This window comes from Erigeron canadensis, chromosome 4, assembly GCF_010389155.1.
Source record: "Erigeron canadensis isolate Cc75 chromosome 4, C_canadensis_v1, whole genome shotgun sequence".
NCBI lineage: Eukaryota > Viridiplantae > Streptophyta > Magnoliopsida > Asterales > Asteraceae > Erigeron > Erigeron canadensis.
The window spans coordinates 19,582,115-19,601,588 of NC_057764.1; the positions used below are offsets into that span (position 1 = coordinate 19,582,115).

At 36.2% G+C, this 19,474-nt stretch overlaps 2 protein-coding genes across 2 annotated transcripts; one reads left to right on the forward strand and one right to left on the reverse strand.

Moving 5' to 3' along the window:
- The first annotated feature begins 264 nt into the window (after nucleotides 1–264).
- Nucleotides 265–11,891, forward strand: LOC122595096 (mediator of RNA polymerase II transcription subunit 16). The gene is made up of 16 exons (XM_043767401.1): nucleotides 265–668; nucleotides 2,387–2,455; nucleotides 2,893–2,981; nucleotides 3,275–3,387; nucleotides 3,591–3,692; nucleotides 3,779–3,863; nucleotides 3,950–4,543; nucleotides 5,353–5,968; nucleotides 6,849–6,928; nucleotides 7,412–7,494; nucleotides 7,635–7,871; nucleotides 7,942–8,113; nucleotides 8,559–9,079; nucleotides 9,332–9,508; nucleotides 10,121–10,495; nucleotides 11,552–11,891. The coding sequence occupies exons 1-16, from the start codon at nucleotides 391–393 to the stop codon at nucleotides 11,696–11,698; spliced, it is 3,738 nt and encodes a 1,245-aa protein (XP_043623336.1). The 5' UTR covers nucleotides 265–390; the 3' UTR covers nucleotides 11,699–11,891.
- Nucleotides 11,892–16,344: 4,453 nt separating this feature from the next.
- LOC122597108 (stem-specific protein TSJT1-like) lies at nucleotides 16,345–18,070 on the reverse strand. Its single transcript, XM_043769741.1, has 4 exons — nucleotides 17,874–18,070; nucleotides 17,169–17,409; nucleotides 16,973–17,093; nucleotides 16,345–16,535 (listed from the first exon to the last, which is right to left on the reverse strand). Exons 1-4 carry the CDS (start codon nucleotides 18,068–18,070, stop codon nucleotides 16,345–16,347), a joined length of 750 nt encoding a protein of 249 aa, XP_043625676.1.
- Nucleotides 18,071–19,474: the final 1,404 nt, after the last annotated feature.

Below are 19,474 nucleotides of genomic sequence, written 5' to 3' on the forward strand. Positions count from 1 at the left end.
AGTGGTGTGACCATTCAAACACACCCCACCACGCATGGTCGGGCGTTGGCGACGGTGTTCCGTCGTGACGCCGCGGTTATAATGCACCCACCATCCATCCATTGCCAACCCCTAAATGTCATTGAAGATTTGGAGATGACTTAATAATAGAGCACTACCATGACTATCTTGTAACCGGAAAGTAAACTATAGTATTGATTTGATCTGTCCCCATTTCATTTGTCACGACACATAAGTAAACCCTAAAATTCACCAGACAAACTTAACAGTCACCTGTCGCCCTCACTCGCGACTTTCTCCCCCACTTTTATTTATAATAATTTAATAATAAAAATTCCAGTATATAAATTAGGGTTTATTCCTTTTTTTGTTTCTCTTTTTTCTTCTCAAATGAGTAGTACTTCTCCTATTAATAATACTACTACTAATAATAATAAACAATCTTCTCACGAAGAAGAATCATCATCTTCCGGCGGTGCTGCACCTGATTCCGGCGCCGGTGACGGCGGAGATAGTAGTGATCCGATGGATAAAGGCGGTGGCAGTGATCCCATGGATGAAGATGATATATCTGTTGATCCTGCAACTGTTTTTTGTATTAGGCTTAAACAGCCTACCTCTAATTTACAGTTTAAAATGAGTGTTCCTGAGCTCTGTCGTAATTTTAGGTATCATTTCTATATATATATATATGATTATTTATATCACAGCTTTTTTTATGTTTTGTTTAATTGTGTTTTGTGTGATGGATAATTATGTTTATTTTATGAATTGTTTGGTTGATAGTTTGAAATCTAACATATTTAGAAGGCAAGTGTGGGAAATCGGTAACGTAATTACGTGAATTTCATAGTTAGGGGAACGTAAAATGATTTTTGAACGAAAGAAAGGATCTTTTAAGTTCAGTTTTAGTTAGAAAATTGGAAATGTAATGACTTAAGTTTTAAAAGACGCGAAAACATGACTTAAATATTCTTCCTTTACACTTGAAAACCAACTACTCCTTGGAAGAGTTGGTTTACACGCGGTCTTCAAATGCTCTGGTCGCAGGCTTGAATCTCGTTGCCACTTGAAAATCTTTTAATAGTCCAATGAATATTCTCCTTTTTATGTTCAAAATTGAACTTACACCCTCTTTTTTGTTCAACATAGTTATTATGTAATTAAGTTACCTTTCTATTGAATATTTGCCCTAAATAGAAAGAAAGTCGAATTCTTTTGAAGCTATGCTTATACCTTCTGCAGAATTTTAGTATCTCTATAGTTAAGTAATGACATGAGATAAAATCTTGAGAAAGGGGGGGGGGGATGTTACTAGGGTTGGAAAGTGGACTGTTTAATTCGATAGAATCTTATTGTAGGTTACACCTAATCATTGTCTAAATGATACATGGGAGATTAGGAGCTTGCTATGTAAGAACTGGTTAGTAACCTAGTATGTCTGCTCTTGCTGCCAACTTTACTTTAAGGTTCATATTCCATCTGAATTTAAAGTTACTAGGTCGAAATTAGGGAAGCATGAAACTATCTTTTGATCAGAGAACATCTAATACATTTATGATTGTTTTTTGGATCCTGTTTTATGTTTTTGAGACGTATTAGGCTCACACAGTTTGGTTGGACAATTGTGGATATTTGAAATGACTTCTCTTCAAGTCTGGTGACTCTCTCTATGCATCTTGCAATTTTGTTTGCCCCAGTACTGTATTATTATTTATGCAAATATATAAATGTCTGTGGCTAAAATGCTATATTGATAACTTTTACATCCTTTTGGATGGAATCTTGATGTCATTAATCGAAAGTGGAGGTATAGGGTATGCTTTACACACAGATGTGAAGCGCTTAAGCTTTTGTTTTTTTGAACAAATTAAGCTTCCACCGGAAAAATGCTTTATTTGGATGATGATGCTTTAGCTTTAACGTAATAATCATAAAATTAGAAGTTAAGCAATTAAGCTACTTAAATGCAAAGTAGTTTCCAAAAATAGACTTAGGACTTCCACTTGTGAAGTAGTACTTACTCAAATTGTAACTAGCTTCCAAAAATAACTCATGCTTTCGAAAAATACTTGACCCAAAATTTAAAGTAGCTTTTAGATTTAAGCTCGGGTTTTTGATAAAAACTTACGAATATATCCTTTCAATAGAACCACATACCTGATAATTGTTTTGCACAAAAATGAAATATCCTTTTATGTCAATTTACACAATTCTGCTAAAACTGCAGCTATGTTTGCCATGCATTTTTAAACAACTGATACCAACAATTCTCAGCTCCGATAAAAGCTATGGCGCTAGATTATATGACTCTTATTTTCTGAATCTGTTTCATTTCATTTGAATAGTAATTTATTTAATTGGATCTACCCATATGATGTAACAGTGCTGTTGCTTGGTGTGGAAAGCTAAATGCTATTGCATGTGCATCAGAGACCTGTGCACGTATACCAAGGTAATCAAGTAGTATATGTTTTTTCCACCACGTGACTGTTGCATACCACTTTATTTGATTATTACTATCCTATCTATTAACTACTTAGCTATAATATAAGTGTGTTCTCAAGCAGTCAACCTAATTTGCTGTAGCATTTTTTTTATTACTGTTATCTTAAGACTAGTGGCTTGGCATCATTTTAAATTGGTTGTAGTATCTTAATGAATCTATGTGTGGTAGTCCTTTATTTTGGGGACATTAATACTTTATTATAGAGGTACCTGGCCTCGTTCAAATTCTGAAACATATTATGTCGTTTTGAATTGTCACTTGTCAATATACAGATGCAATTGGTATAATGCATCAGGATTTAATGTCAAACTTCAGTGATTAGGCGATTACCTTTTTGGTTACTATTTATCATTCTAAGATTTCTTTTTCTTTCTTTCTTGTAGTTCCAATGCAAATCCACCATTTTGGATCCCGATTCATATAGTAATCCCTGAACGACCAACAGAGTCGACTGTATTTAATGTCATAGCAGGTAACGTTTATGAAATTCTTTTACATGATGTGTTATCAATTTCGTGTTGGTCCAGACATTCAGTAGCTATGGCTTTGTCATTTGAGAGCTATGGTGTTCTTTGTGCATTTTCTTTGCATAACGACTGCTCTGTTGCACTCTGCAACTTTTTTACTGAACGTTTTTCAGATATGAATTTGTTTGGCAATCTTTGTTAGTTGTCTTTGTATTGTTGTATAGAAGCTCTTTGTGCTGTCCCTTTTGGTATAAAGTTATTCTAGGTTATGACTTCGTTTGTTGAATAACTATGCCAGATTCTCCTCGTGATTCAGTTCAGTTTATTGAATGGTCTCCTTCGTCTTGTCCTCGTGCTTTGCTAATTGCTAATTTTCATGGACGGATAACTATCTGGTCTCAACCTTCCCAAGTAAGCTTTTGCCTGCCCGTTTATTCTATGTTTCCAGGTTTTAAATATTTAATCTGAGGCTATTGGTCTATGTAGCAATCTATTTGTATTTAAAAAAATATTATTTTTTGTCTTATTGATCATATGATTGGGAGTATTCTTGCCAAGTTCCCTTGGTTCTTTGATATTACACGTTGACCCTCACATGCTTTTTGATACTGCAGGGATCAACTAGTCTGGTTAAAGATGCTAGCTGTTGGCAGCGGGAGCATGAGTGGCGGCAGGATATTGCAGTTGTTACAAAGTGGTTGTCTGGGGCGTCTCCTGTACGAATTTGTTGCCATCCTAGTGCTATTTATATATGAAGCGTGATGACACCTTGACATTTCTTTGTTTTTTTTGGCAAAAATAGTATAGGTGGCTATCCTCAAGATCAAGTAATTCTACTAAGTCCACTTTTGAGGAAAAGTTCCTTTCACAACAACCTCAAGCTCCTGGTGGTTCTTTTGTCTTTTGAAGTTTTTTTTTTGTTCGTTTTGCTCAATGACATTGTAACCTAAATGGATTCTTTTTTGAAATCCAGCTGGATGGCCGAACTTTCTTTGTGTATGCTCCGTCTTCTCATCTGGATCTATACAGCTACACTGGTCCCAATGGTCATCGAATCAGAGTGGCGCTTCTAAATGGTTTTGTACAAGTAAAGGTCTACTGGGAGCTGGACCCAGTGGTATTATGGCCGCTGATGCAATTGTGACGGACACAGGAGCCTTGCACGTGGCAGGAGTTCCAATTGTGAATCCATCTACTGTTGTTGTCTGGGAGGTCACCCCTGGTCCTGGAAATGGATTTCAAGCTACTCCAAAAACTACCACTAGCAATGGGATTCCTCCTTCACTTAATCCACCTTCATGGGATGGCTTTGCTTCATTGGCTTCATATTTGTTTAGCTGGCAGGAATATCTATTTTTAGAAGCTAAACAAGGGAAGAAGCAGACAGAGCAAGATTATAGTGACATGGTTGCACTTCATTGTTCTCCCGTTTCAAATTTTTCTGCATATGTCAGTCCCGAGGCTTCAGCTCAATCAGCAGCAACAACTACATGGGGTTCGGGAGTCACTGCAGTCGCCTTTGACCCGACCTGTGGCGGATCTGTGGTTACTATAGTAATTGTTGAAGGTACTGACTTTAAATTTAGCTTTTGTCTACTCCATTGTTGTGGAACATGCATCTCTTGTTGGTGTTTTCGTTTTGGGCTATCAGATTCAGTACACGGAGTTGCATTATAGAACCCAGGGGTTCATGCTGTGTTGTCAGGCATACCTTGTTCTTTGTAATACTACACTAAGGTAGTATGGTTTACGGGGCCTGTAGTGCTCTCTGTTGTTTAAAAAAGATAAACAGCCTTAGACTCATATTAGTTAGAAAATTAACCAATCATAATCAGTTTACTGTTTGTGATGCTTGACTAGGCAAATATATATACATATGAATACACACCCACACACACATATTATATAATATATATATATATATACATACATATATTGAAGCTGGTGTATTTTGACCCATTTGTACATGAACTGTTGATCTGGGTATGTTATCCCAAACAAGTCAAATAAAAAAGTTAGCTAAACTCAAATGGGTCAAATGGTTCCGACTAGCCAAACTAGTTGAAATGTCAGTCAAAGTGTTTTTATAATTCCATACAACCTCCTAACAGGTTGAATACTACTATATCATATTGTCATTGTAACAATATAGTGTTAGTAGTCATATTTTTGAATGAATCAGCTATACTTATTTTTTAATAGTGGACAAATGAGTGTTTTCGATTTCTACATGAACCCCTTTGACATGTCACCCAACCCATCGATTCTCCCACCTCTAATTTGTATCCATGTAATGGAATTACTTGTTTTCCTTTTGAGGCATATGTTTCTTGTTCTGGCAAATCAACACATAGATTGAATCCATTGTGTTTCTAGGGCAATACATGTCTCCCTATGATCCAGATGAGGGTCCTTCAATTACTGGATGGAGAGTTCAACGTTGGGAATCCTCTTTAGAGCCGGTTGTCCTGCATCCAATATTTGGTAACCCCACATCCAGTTTTGGTGGGCAGCCTCCAATGCAGACGGTGTGGGTTACAAAAGTGAATAAAAGCATCCCAGCTACCGATAATATTAAAAATAACCAAGCAGGTGCACCAGGAACATCTGAGGGTCTAAATACATCCGAGTCTGACACTGAGAAGGCAAAAAGGGTTGTTTTTGATCCGTTTGATTTGCCAAGTGATGTTAGAACTCTTGCTCATATTGTCTATTCTGCCCATGGTGGTGAGGTCGCTGTTGCATTTTTACGAGGTGGGGTGCACATATTTTCTGGTTCAAGCTTCACACCTGTTGATAACTATCAGATCAATGTTGTTTCTGCAATTGCTTCTCCTGCATTTTCTTCTACCAGTTGCTGTTCTGCTACTGTATGGCATGACACAGCTAGGGACTGCACTATGTTGAAGATAATTCGTGTTCTCCCTCCTGCTGTTCCAAGCAACCAAGTAAAAACGAACTCCTCAACATGGGAACGTGCAATTGCAGAAAGGTTTTTTACATTACTGATCCTAGTAGTAGTGCTTAGACCAACCTATCACATGTGATTTGAAAGAAATGATGTTATAACATCTGTAATCTATAATACATTACGTTGCAGGGTGGGGCACAATGCATATTAAATACTATATGTAGTTTTGTTAAAATTTACCTCACAATATACATGCATAGTTTGATTAATAAATAGTTCATATAGGGTGGAAGCCAATACCTTCTAACAAGCTGAAGGGTATGCTACAATCTATGTTGTTAATGGTCGAATAACGGTTGTAACGGTCGACCACCGGTATTTGATATATCTGTTATAACGGTGGTATACCGGTTATCATAATATTATGCTATATATAATTATAATATATATATATGTAAAAATTCCAAAATAATTAATACTTTATACTACTACTAAACTTAAAAGTCAAGCTTAAAATGAATAAATTATTTGAAGGAAGCTGCTGTGTACCTGATGGAAGCTGCTGTAGATCGATCGATTGATTGAAGTTAGGGTTGGGATATGTTTTTCTTTTTTATCTTGTGTTAAAATAATAGATGGATCTGGGCTTTTATTTTGTTAGTAGTATGGACTATTAAAAAACAAGGTATTTATTAGTTTTGGGCCCAAAAAAAGGGGAAAAGAAAAAAAATCTGTTATAACACCGTTACAACCGAAATATCAAAAACTAAATATCGGTAAAATAACGGTAAATACCACCGTTAATAACGGGACCGTTATTTTGACCGTTATTTTGGGGAAGGATCGTTAACCGTTATACCACCGTTATAACACCGTTATACCACTGTTATTAACAACATAGGCTACAGTATATCTTCTGTTAATCATTGTGTGTTTCTGAAGTTGTGTTATGTGGTACCAGGTTTTGGTGGAGTCTTATGGTTGGAGTTGATTGGTGGGATGCAGTTGGCTGTACACAGAGTGCTGCTGAAGATGGCATTGGTAAAGAATATAAATATAGATACTGATAGTACATGAAAGTCCCTTTAAAAATGTACTCTGTATGATGTGCTGATTGCCTGATTGACTATAGAGCTTTATTCTGACAAGATCAATTGTCATATGGCCTCTCAAAATACCATCATATTAATGAAAAGAAATGTTAAAACTTACAATCAGGGTATATTATCTTGTATATGCTTTTAAGAAAAGTTTTCTCTTCTAATTTGGTATGATTAAGAGTTGGTATTCGACTATAGCATCTAATTGGGTGTCATGAAGTTAATATGTACCATTTTGATTTTGGTTATCTTTTGACAGCTGCTTCGGTTGGATTTTATTATACAATAATGTGTCTAATCCCCCTTGATTTCTCTGTTATGAATTGTTATATCTAACTTAAGGCACCATTGTTTTTAAAGAAATTCGTCAGTAGGTTTTCCAGAAAACATGTGTTGATCTCATGGTTATTATGTTTTTACCCAGTTTCGTTGAATAATGTGATCGCGGTTCTGGATGCGGATTTTCACTCTCTTCCTTCTGCCCAGCACAGACAACAATATGGCCCTGTGTGTTTCAAATCCTTACAACTTTTTGCTACATCCTCAATTCCTCATTCTGTGATTTGATGAATTATTAGATTGTTTAACAGCATAAATTTGCATGTATGTCGTGTGAAAAGTTGCAATAATTTTGTTGATTTATGTAGGGCTTGGACAGGATTAAATGCAGATTATTAGAAGGTACAAATGCTCAGGAAGTGAGAGCAATGGTTCTTGATATGCAGGCAAGATTGCTATTGGATATGCTAGGAAAAGGAATAGAATCGGCCCTAGTTAATCCTTCAGCTCTAGTAGTTGAACCATGGTTGGCATCTGGCGAGACATTAAACAACCTTGACCATGAATCAATGGCTGTTGACCCAGCACTTGTATTAAGCATCCAGGTTTGCACTTTCCTGAACTTTTTCATGATTATATTAGTTTCTTTTTTCCTAATTGATACTCGATGTGTAGGCATATGTTGATGCTGTTCTCGATCTAGCCTCACATTTCATTACACGCTTGCGTCGTTATGCCAGTTTCTGTCGTACACTGGCAAGTCATGCTGTAACTGCTGGTGCAGGTGGCAACCGTAACATGGTGATGAGTCCCACCCAAAGTACTGGCACCCCTGGAGCAACACAAGGTAAGTTTTTGCAACACATGTGTTGTGATGGTTTTATTTTATATGTGTATATGAAACAGAGGTGGCCCAATGGGAGAAGGTTTTTGGGTGTTTGGGTCTTTAACTGCCCGGGATGGATTTTTCAGATTGGGTCACAACAGTTTTGCAAGTGTTTTTCTTTTGTTAATAATCAGTATTATCAAATATATAACAGGAGTTACGCATCTATAAAGTTCTAGCTTTTTAATTATTTATCCTGGAAGCTTCATGCATTAAGAGTACCTTTTAGGTGAATTTCGACTCATTTAACCCGTTACCTTAAAATCTGGTTTCTGATTTTTCTGGTTTGACATGTCATTAATAAACATAACCCAAATCGACCTGTTGATAGGTTTACCTCTAATGTGAGTTTGTGTGAGAATGCTCAGATTTTCAAACACATGATTTAATTTTTTTTATTTTGCAGGTGCTCAAAATGGCGCTGCAAGCTCTGCAGCAAGCACTCCAATTCAAGCATGGGTACAAGGAGCTATTGCTAAGATCAGTAGCACCTCTGATGCAGTTCCGAATGCAGCTCCTAATCCGATAAGTGGCCCGTCTTCGTTTATGCCTATAAGTATAAACACTGGAACTTTCCCTGGAACCCCAGCTGTTAGGCTTATCGGGGACTGCCATTTCCTTCATAGGTTGTGCCAACTTTTGCTGTTTTGCTTCTTCTTCCGACGAATTCAACTGCCAAGATTTATAGGCGCTGCGCAAAGGAGCTCTGATTCAGCTGTGCATAAACCTCAGAATGGGGCTCTTGGTAAGGTGGAAGAGATCAGCTCTGTCCCTGCAAAAGTGACGCCAGCTATGGGTAGATCAGAAGAGTTAGCTGTTTCACGGGCTGGCCAGGTTGGCTCTGGAGCAAAAGGTCCCGAGGAAGTTCCAGGAAATAGGTCAAGATATGGTTCTGGAAACGCTGGTCAAGGATACACATTTGATGAGGCAAGATCATTACTTGATTTCTGTACTATAATAAATCTATAAGCCCTTTTAAATGCTGAAATAATGATAGTTTGGAGATTTTCATACTAATTTTCTTTATAAGAACTTACGCCAAATATCATTCAGCTGTGAAAAAGAGGGACTGATGTGTTAGAAAATAGTTGATATCCTGTCAAGCTTAAAATCAACTTGCTGAGCTGTTTTAAGATTAGGTTTCTGTCATTTCAGATCTAATAGGTTACAATGATGCAGGTAAAGGTCCTCTTCCTCATTCTAATGGATCTTTGCAAACGGACAGCAGGTTTGGCACACCCATTGCCTGTTTCTCAGGTAGGAAGTAGCAACATCCAGGTTCGTCTCCATTATATAGATGGAAACTATACCGTTTTGCCAGAGGTTGTTGAAGCATCTCTTGGCCCACATATGCAGGTAAGTTTCACATTTCATTTAAGCTTAACAATAGGAGAGAAATATACATATCGATCATTTAGTCTATCTCCAGAGTCCAGACATCGTGCTTGGGTCGTCTTAACTGATAAAATTGCTGTATGGATGTGCTGGCTTTAGCATTTAAGTGTAAATCTATTTCTTTGTTTTTTTTAAACGTGATTTTGTATTCATAAAAAGTTAGGCCTTTAATAATAGGTTCTTTAGCTTTTTAAGCCATGCATACACTTACGTATTTTGTTACTAGATCTTGAAATTATTTGTGGAGCACCTTTTTTGCTTTCTCCCTTTTTTCTCTTTATTCTTCAAGTTGATGGTTACTTTCAAGATCTTTAGGGTTTAACCACTCCATCCCCATTTAACTGTCCACATTTGAGATGATGAATAACCCAGTCCCGTCTTTAGGTGCTATAGTCAACATTGCCATTTCTAGTAATTAGCCAACTAATATAACAGTTGTGTTTGTTTTTCACTGCCACAATTATTGCTATGTGTATATGTGGGTCTCAATCCAAATACTCGGTTCCATGCTATAAAGTTTGACTCACATTAGTCTTAGATGTAATTATTTTGAGAACACTTCTTACCATGCAGAATATGCCTCGGCCTAGAGGTGCAGATGCTGCTGGTTTGTTACTTAGAGAGTTAGAACTCCATCCTCCTGCTGAAGAATGGCATAGACGAAATACATTTGGTGGGCCTTGGTCTGACCCAGATGATCTGGGTGTGGATGATCTGTCAAGGCCCAGCACCTCCACTGATTCTATGAGCTTCAGCTTGGTCGACAGCAATGATGGTCATCATGAAGCCCAACGATTGTGGCCACGGAAGCGCAGGATGTCTGAGAGAGATGCAGCTTTTGGGTTAAACACTTCAGTTGGTTTGGGTGCATATCTTGGGATAATGGGATCACGGCGAGACGTGGTAACTGCTGTCTGGAAAACGGGTCTTGAAGGGGTTTGGTACAAGGTATCATCCGTTCTCTTTTGTTTCTCATTGTCGTCCACACTTTCACATTTATCAAAGTTTATGCTTATCAAACTGCATTCTTTTAGGCTTTTATACTTCATGGAAACTTGTGGGTGTTTGGATTTGTGATATGAAACTGATTATCTGATTTTTTTGTTTTGAAGTAATCAGTTATTTACTGTTCGTATAAAGTGATTCTGACTAAGTAATAACTAATAACTTCAGTTTCAGCTGCAACAAAACGGACTATATTAGGAAAAGTAGTAGTACTTAGGTTATCCCTTTATTACCCTTTCTAAATTATATTCTTTTTCATTTGTATTTCTCATGGTCAATATTCAAAAATTATAATTGTTGATTTTTGGATGGTAGTTTATTAATATATCATAATCAACGTAGTTATTGACTTATAGTTGATAGAAATAAATCGTAACATAATCAAGTTTTTTTAGCATCTTCTTTTGTCACTTTATCTATTAGTTACCTCGAGAAAACAAATTGACGAACATTCAAATGAACTGCTGACTCTTACAGATTCAAACAGTAGAAGCACATTTAAATACTGTTCCTTGCAACCCATTTGTTAATGCATCTCAATATAAGATCATACTAGTTTTCAAATTGACAAACAGATTGGTCAGTTGGGTTTCCATTAATTTAAGAGTAGTTTATCATGTCCTTGGTCATTTACATGTATGACCTTTTCTCGGATTATAAACAAATGACACTGCTTTAGGTTTGACTCTAATTTATTTGAATATTATAAAAAATGAGGTAAAGTACACATGTAAACCAAGTTTAATTGTAATGTTTTGAATTTTCTTTGCTGAGGCATTCAAGTAAAAAGTTAGTGTGCGGTGTTTGCACATCTAATTTGCCTCTTTGATGGATTTATGTTTGGAATGTTATCTTTTTGGGGAATATATGCGCGTCTTTGATATGTGAACTTGTGGTCTTTAGTTCTGTAGGCAAGTTCTTAAGAGGCATTTTTTGATTATTATGCACTGGTATTACCTGGGTCAGTTTTTTATTCTAAATTGTGTATGTTATGTGCAGTGTATTAGATGCTTGCGTCAAACGTCAGCTTTTAGCTCACAAGGGGGCAACAACACATCTACACAGAATGAACGGGAGATATGGTGGATTAGCCGCTGGGTTCATGGGTGTCCTATGTGTGGAGGGACATGGGTTCGCGTTGTATAAAAGAGTACTTCAGTTAAGCTTTAGGTTAGCTCATTGCCCAATTTTATGCATAATTCAAAAAATCTCTTGATTAGTTGTCATAATGATTAATATATAGATTATAGCTCTTTTTTATCCAACTCTAGAAGCATTCCTTGTCATCTAAATAATTTTCTTCCCTAATATATTTCTAAAGGTCTGTAGTGCTGTGTTAGAATGTATGTAAGAGGTATGGATTTTATTGCATCCAAAATCCAAATGCACATAATTGTTTCAGATTCTAAACATTGGAATGAAGTATATATTAATTTGCATGTCATTTTTTAGGGTGATGTATAACATGCAACACTGTTTACTGTGTGTATACTTACAAAACCCTTCCACTGATATAAACTTCAACATTTACAAGATATATGCAACACTTTTGTATCTTAAAGTTTCCTTAAACATGTGCGATGTCATTCATTCAGTCTGAGCATATGTGTCTGTAGAGGTGGCAAAACCGGTATGGCAAGTTTGGTAGTATGTCATTTTGAGTTACGATCGAAGTAGTAATTTTTAAGTTTATCTTCAAGTGCATGTCAATAAAGTCCAGAATTGGCACAATTACAATCTTGTTCCCTTGTATTTCTAAGTTTATAATGTTTTGAATACAAGTATGATTTACCCTATTGCTAACTTAAGATATTTTTTTAAAAATTGATTGATTTTGTACATGGTAGTACTCGAATACAGTTGATGATTTTTGGCATGTTTGAACCATTTATCTGTTTACAGCCCAATTGACCTGGTTTTGTATATTATTTTGTAATTGTTTTAGGAGGTAATGTGTTCGGTTTAAGCACTTATTTGAATGTTTAGAACCACTCAACAATTCTAAACACAGCCGTTTCGACAACCAAATAATCTATCGGTTTCTTTGGGGTGGTTGGTTATATTAAATTTCTAACCTACGTATCAAACTAGTATATAAAGGATGGAAAAGCATATTATTAGTCAGATGGTAGTTCAAACTGCAAAAACCTCATTATTATGTACCAGCTTATTAAGAAAACAACATAAAATCAAGTATCCTATCCATGATGTAATCCAAATCTCCAAACAACGTGATTATCATATCATGATGACATCCAAATCGTCCTTATATCTCTTTACACATTTACAAGTAACCCTTCGATGTTTTCTTTCTTACTAGAGGAGTCGAGCATTATCACAAGAAGTGTTGGCTAGCATATTACATTTTTTGCTTGTCGATGTGTACGGCCAAAGAAGATTTGATTATGTCCTCCATTGGAACCACCTTATATGTCTTCTTTGGCATCATTGGACAAACATTCCACACCTACGGTTCTGGAGCCAGTTGGCAATCATGTAATACTCTTTTGGATTAGTTTCTCTGAGATTTTTGGCAGCCAGCTAGGTGACTAGGCCTTTACATTTCCAAAGAGGTTTTACATTGATTAATTTACCAAGATCCAATTGTAACCCTTGCTGTATTGGTGTTCTCCTTGAGAATGTGCAGCCAGGATCCAATTGTATGAGGCCATTAGTATCAGAAAACCTTGCTGTATTGGTGTTCTCCTTGAGAATGTGCAACCACATTCTTTAGGATTACATCAAATGGACATTCAAAGGAAGATTCGATCTGAATTGATTACTAGTCGATCTGTAGTTCAACGTAACTGGGCTGTGTGGTAATTGCTACTACACATATATACCCCTTATCCGTAACCCGTCTATGAGTCACACACACTAGAAGGTACTTGCGTAATTCGATGGTCCTGAATATGTTGTGGAAGAACCTTAAAATCCAGCTATCTTGGCTCGCTTTATAATAACGATTCCTATGGTTGATATAACATACTAGTGTTTTTGATGTCTTTTATATGTGGAGATCCCTTCAAGTTAGTTTCAACTTGAGGGGTCAAGTTAAATATTGACCATTGGATTATAATCAATGGTTAAGATTCAATGATCATCTTTGAGTCTTGGTCTTTGAATAAAATTTAATGGTCAAGATCTTCTTAACTTGACTAGTCAAGTTAGGGAACTTGAAGGAATCCCATCTCGTATTTTATTAGTTTAAATATTTAATTGGAAAACATATGTGAAAGATTCAAACAAAAGGGGGAAACCAAATTTGTATATGATAGAAAATAGTTTCCATTCCTACCTAATGTAAAAAGGTCAAAGAAGCCAACCTCTTAAATTATTTCGTAGGGGTTGGCAACGGATGGATGGTGGATGGATTATGGGCACGACACCACCACTCAACACCGCCGCCAACGCATGACCACGCGTCGTGGCATGAAACTGTGTGGTCACACCACGCACTCCACCATCCACTTTTTTCCAATCATTGACTTGTGATTTCACATTTTCTTTTGTTTTTAAGTTATTTTTTTAAATAGTAGTGAGTGGTGAAGTGAGTGGTTGGATGCCAACACAATTTGAATGAGTGGTGAGTGAGTGGTGAAGTTGAGGTGTCATAAGGTGATTGGTTAGAAGTGAGTGGTGAAAAAGAAAGTGGGAGGTGGGTTGCCAACCCTCGATAAAGAGCTACGTGGACTTTCAGATCACGTGTTACATATGATTGAGTTCATTTATATATGAAATAGAATAAAAGTTTATATAAAAAAATAATAATAATAATTTGTTACAAACTTGTAAAAATACATGTTTTGATATGGGAAATAATTAATCCCCCTAACTAAATAGCATAAAGATCCTCCTAATTATGAGATGAAGACATGTGAAAAAATCAGGGGCAAGATTAGGAAAGAGAATGAATGGATAACACATGTCACCTTCTAATACTTTTAAGAGGATTTTTAGGCTATTTTTTAGGAGGATTGGTCATTTTCCTTTGGATATATATTCACATTTGGATGGTACATCGTAGTGAAGGGATCAAGTGAGAACCAACATATATGGTGAGAACCACTGAAAAATCATCTCTAAGGGCTTTGCCCCTTAGCATGAATGGCTACGCCCGTACCGTAACTACCGTCACCATCTCTTGGATCGCCGATCATCAAATCCATACCATTCCCATATGCGTCCGGTGACAACCCCTTTAGAACGGATTTAGGGCAACTCCCGTACCGTATCTATAGGTTTTCTTAATTCGTAACACATATGGTTTTTTTTTTTTTAAATTTATTTTTTATTTTTTTGGAATGGGTTTTTGTTAAATGAAAATAAAAAACAAAAAAAAGTTTCAAAAAATGAAAAATAAAAGTTAAAAAAATAAAAAAACACACAAAAGGAGAAAAGATGTGGAAAACCAATGGTTCTCACGATATTCATATATATATTGGTTTTCACGTTAACCCTACTCGTACATCGTAAATGCTATGGTTTTTTCTAATTTTTTTTTTATACTTTTTTGTATTCGCATAAGGTTTTGATCTTTCATGGCCAGTGTTAGAAACTTGAAACCTTTTGGTTGATGAAAGTGTAACACCTAGCCACCTTCTTAGCACCCAGCATAACAATCAAAATAGTGTAGAGTACGTCAATGAATCCTCGCGCATATGATCATTTAGTGGCCGGCATATAGCAAGATTCGACCTCCATAAAAGAGTTGCTAATCTATACTACTTATTAAAGAAAATACCCCCCATGTTGAAAGTTACATGGGGGAAATGTCTAAAATGTCCTTCCATGTAATATTTTCATCTACCACCCTTAACATATGTAATATTTTTACTTAGCAAAAAAATATTTTTACTTACACTACCCCTTAACATTAATGATTACGTTATACTATCAATCCTTTATTTTTTAAAATATCCCCATTAATAATCTACACCAATCGACGTCTCATCTACCACAAATAGTCGCATCTACCACCACATCGTCGTCGCCACGACTACCGCCGCATTGCGCGGGTAACGTGCTAGTGTACCTTAATGCAAGACGTGCATTAAAAGCCTAACGCTCTGTATGAACGCATCCCTAGGCTGGGAGGCTTGGTAGCATACCACCTAGCTTCCTTCCTGACTACGTACATTCTGACGATCATTCCAAAAATGTCACAAAAGAGACAAACGTATCTGCACGTACCCCATGACGTGCATCTGAACATTTCCTAGAGTTGGCCCCCCAAGCGTCAAATACAGAGAAAGAGTCGTGTCAGGATAACGTACGTATCTCCTAACAAACTCCAGTAACAAAGAATGTCATAAGCTGAACTAGCCCCTCACAACACTCTATAGATACAACACGTCCCTCATCCTCAATTCCTCATCCCAAACACATACTTGCTGGCATACAACAAGTTCCGGACTACCTCCACGGTAGGCCATAGACTATTACCATAAGGGAGTCTTCACTCAACCTTTACACCAGTCTCCAATACAAGATTAACCTCCGTAACCTAAATGTAACGCTATGCTTGAAAAGTTGCATTATGAAAATATATAGATATAGTGGACCTAAAGACAGACCTTCAATTTGATTCATAGTTTGAAGCTAAAGATATACATGAAAGAATTTGTTTTCCATAATAACAAAAAACGTACAATAAAAAGAAGGCAGATAAGTTGACAAAATCTTGATAAATCATTTATGACTATTAAATATGGCATCTTAAAAATGTTGTTTTAAATCAGTAATTAAAAGAAATGGTTGTAACTTTTGACATAACAAAGATAAAATTTTATTCAAGCCTCTTGGCTCCAAGCCCAATTAGCATGACTTCCAACCCTTGGCATGCTTTTGGTCTTTGCAAAGAGATCAACTTTGAAGGTGGCTCCACACATTGCACCCTCACTATCAACCCTTGAGATTGCTTTCAATTTGTTCTTTGGATGCTCAAAACTCATCAACTCACCTCCTGTATGGTACAAGCAACCTGCATTCCATTCAATTTCATGGTTATCAGGCCCTTTCTTCCTTGCAACTTAGACCAACATTGAAGCCATGTTATTATTATGTCCCTTGAAAGATTAGGACATTTGGGTTATTACCTATCTTAATCAATAAATTGTAGATAAATCTATGCACATATGTTTCTTTTTTAAACATTTTGAGATTTTTGACAAATAGTTACTGTGTTGCTTGCATAAAAGTTAATTAGTCATTGTGATAGTATTTTTAGAGTGAAAGTCACTTTGAAAACAAGCTATTAATCTTGTATGTTAATGGTTTATTCTATGCCATATGGTTCAACTTAACCTTTCACAATGTAGACGTGTTAGTTCATTAAGTACGTATTACATGTGGATTCAACTAATTTTGTTCGTGAAATAGACTTGGTAAGTGTTTGTAATTAGGATGCAACCCACATACCAGTTGGGAAGGGGGCAAAAGACTTTGAGCAGCTAGATTTTATGACTTCCAAATTATCAGAAATTACAACAGACCCATCAGCAGCTATCCCCCAAAAAAGCATCACTCTTCCATCGTTACCCTGTTTACATGAATAAATAAATGTCAAAAACACTATTGACACTTCAACTTTTTATTTTAATTTCCAACAACTTACAAGTGAAATAAACACAGTTTTAGCCTTAAAGTCAAAGACCACAAAACCAAAACTGCCCTCAAGGTCCTTAAGGACTGAATGAGCCGGGTATGGGCCACGGTCTCTAAGGGTCTTGTAGGCTTGAATCACAAACATGGACTCATTTGTTCCCTTGGCTAGCCCGTATTGCTTGTTAAGTGCGTACAAATTGTTCAAATTTCCCAAGAATATGCAATAGATGTCATCCACGGTACTAAACAACCTACAAAATAAAAGTTACACGATTTCAAAACATCCAAAGGACCAATTTTACACAAGGCTAAGAGGTTTAAAAGTGAATGGAGAATTTACTTCTTAATTGAAGGCTAGAGATAAAAGGAAGACTTATTTGTTATTTTTATCTTACAAAAAGGGGGGAAATCTAATAAGCGAAAGAATAAAAACTTTATATTTTAAGTTCACAATGCCATTCCATGGAATAGAACTTGATTTGGCTCGATTATGAGAAAACTTTATAGTAACAGTAATGAACGATTGACAACGATGACATAAGAGAACCAAACAGATATCGATCAAAGTTAGGTTTCAAAGTTTTAGATATATTGAGAAGGGATCATCATATCTTCACTCTATAAGTATGCCCTATAGATCGTTTAAACGAATTATGATAAATCTTGCATGCATGCATGGATGCATATAATTGAGCAGAGAGATGTAATTACAGACCTTTGTGTGGACAAAATGGACTGGGAAGAATGTGTAAAGGCCAAAGAAGCATCATTTCCCAAAGAAATGGATGAAGCATTGTATTGATTAGAAGACAAGAAGGCTTCAATTGGAGATTGATTGTTTGATTGATTTGGGTTAGGGCTGTTTAGTTCCTTTGGTGGACTCACCAATCCATTCTTGAAAACAGCCAACATCTTTCTTTCTTTCTTTCTTGTTGTTAGTTATCAAACAACAACTCAAATTCAATCCAATGTGTGTTTTATAAGCAAACAACATACACAAAAATAGGAACATTGGATGGTCTCAAGATGTTGGTTATTTGTTTTGGGCTATTTATAGATATATAATTCAAGGAAAAGAGAAGTTGCCAAAGATAGAAACTTCTTTTTCAAGTCATTTCTTTGTACAATTTAATAGAATGCCCATAAGTTTAGGTACTTAGTGATGTGTTGGTTACTTTTTACAAGCTATAAGAGACTATGATTGCAGTGATTTATGATCCAAAAAACTGATAAAGATTACGTAGACCATATATATATGCTAATGATAACCAAAATTTGTACTTCCAAAATTCTCAAAATGAACATCAAAGCAAGGCAAAGAAGCATACAAAATAGAGAGGAGAGGTCACCTAGCAAACAAATGATCAAATGGGGGAGGAAAAAAAAGGCTAGATGCAAAGGAACGCTGACTTTCGTACGTGTTATATAGACAGTTGGGAGTCACGTAACTCATCAAGAAAGAACCATTAAAATATCTGTGGAGTGAAAAGAGGGAGGTAAGGCCGGTGTTTCTGGTTTGGTGCAATAAATTTACTATTTATGAACATAAAGTACACGACATACAAATTAACATGTATGCAATGAGGCAACGCAACACATCAATTTCATGGATATCAAAGTAGCAGCGATTGCCTTGGCAAAGATTTCTTCGTGCCTGTTGTGAGCTGGCAACCCGGCCATAATAGAATTGATATAGGCGAAGCAGCCAATAGCAGCCTGTTCTCCTCTATCAATAGAGATCAGGTTGTTTCCGAGCTCAAACCATTTGAAACGGAATTGAGAACAGTATATAGCTTTGAAGCAGTTATGATTTGGTGAGATGTGACATACGAAAATATTTTTTCCAATCAAGCATGATACAACTAACTTCTTCGCACATGCTATGATTTGCAAGAAATTCATCGTAAGATAAGTGCAATCTGTGTGCTTTATAGTTTGTGTTAAACATCAGTTTAATCTTGCTTTAGACTAAGAATTACAATACTGATAATTGATATGCGCGACTTGAATCGCTTTGGTGACTGGTATTATAAGGCTGTTCAAGAAGTGCAAGTATCGACAGCAGAGGAACTTTATTCATTCTCAGCTATCTACATCCAAATGTAGCAATGTTGTAACCTATTTTTCTTGTTACAAATACAATATTGTGTGGAAACGGGCTTGATTTGCATTTAAAAAACCTTGTGTTCCTCTTTTTCCGAATCTGAATGCCTTTCTTGTCTACTCGTAATTTTTTACTCGACTCGAAAACATGATTTTTTGACTCGTGAGTCGACTCGTAAGAGTCAGGACATTTTTAAGTACTACATAATATAG

Excerpts from the sequence above, each read along its gene's own strand:
- LOC122595096 (XM_043767401.1), top strand. The coding sequence starts at position 391 with ATGAGTAGTACTTCTCCTATTAATAATACTACTACTAATAATAATAAA. Across the intron at positions 6,929-7,411 it reads TGCTGCTGAAGATGGCATTG|TTTCGTTGAATAATGTGATC; the intron begins GTAAAGAATATA and ends GTTTTTACCCAG. Across the intron at positions 10,496-11,551 it reads TTGAAGGGGTTTGGTACAAG|TGTATTAGATGCTTGCGTCA; the intron begins GTATCATCCGTT and ends TGTTATGTGCAG.
- LOC122597108 (XM_043769741.1), bottom strand. The coding sequence starts at position 18,070 with ATGTTGGCTGTTTTCAAGAATGGATTGGTGAGTCCACCAAAGGAACTA. Across the intron at positions 17,094-17,168 it reads AAACTGTGTTTATTTCACTT|GGTAACGATGGAAGAGTGAT; the intron begins GTAAGTTGTTGG and ends TCATGTAAACAG. Across the intron at positions 16,536-16,972 it reads TTTTGCCCCCTTCCCAACTG|GTTGCTTGTACCATACAGGA; the intron begins GTATGTGGGTTG and ends AATGGAATGCAG.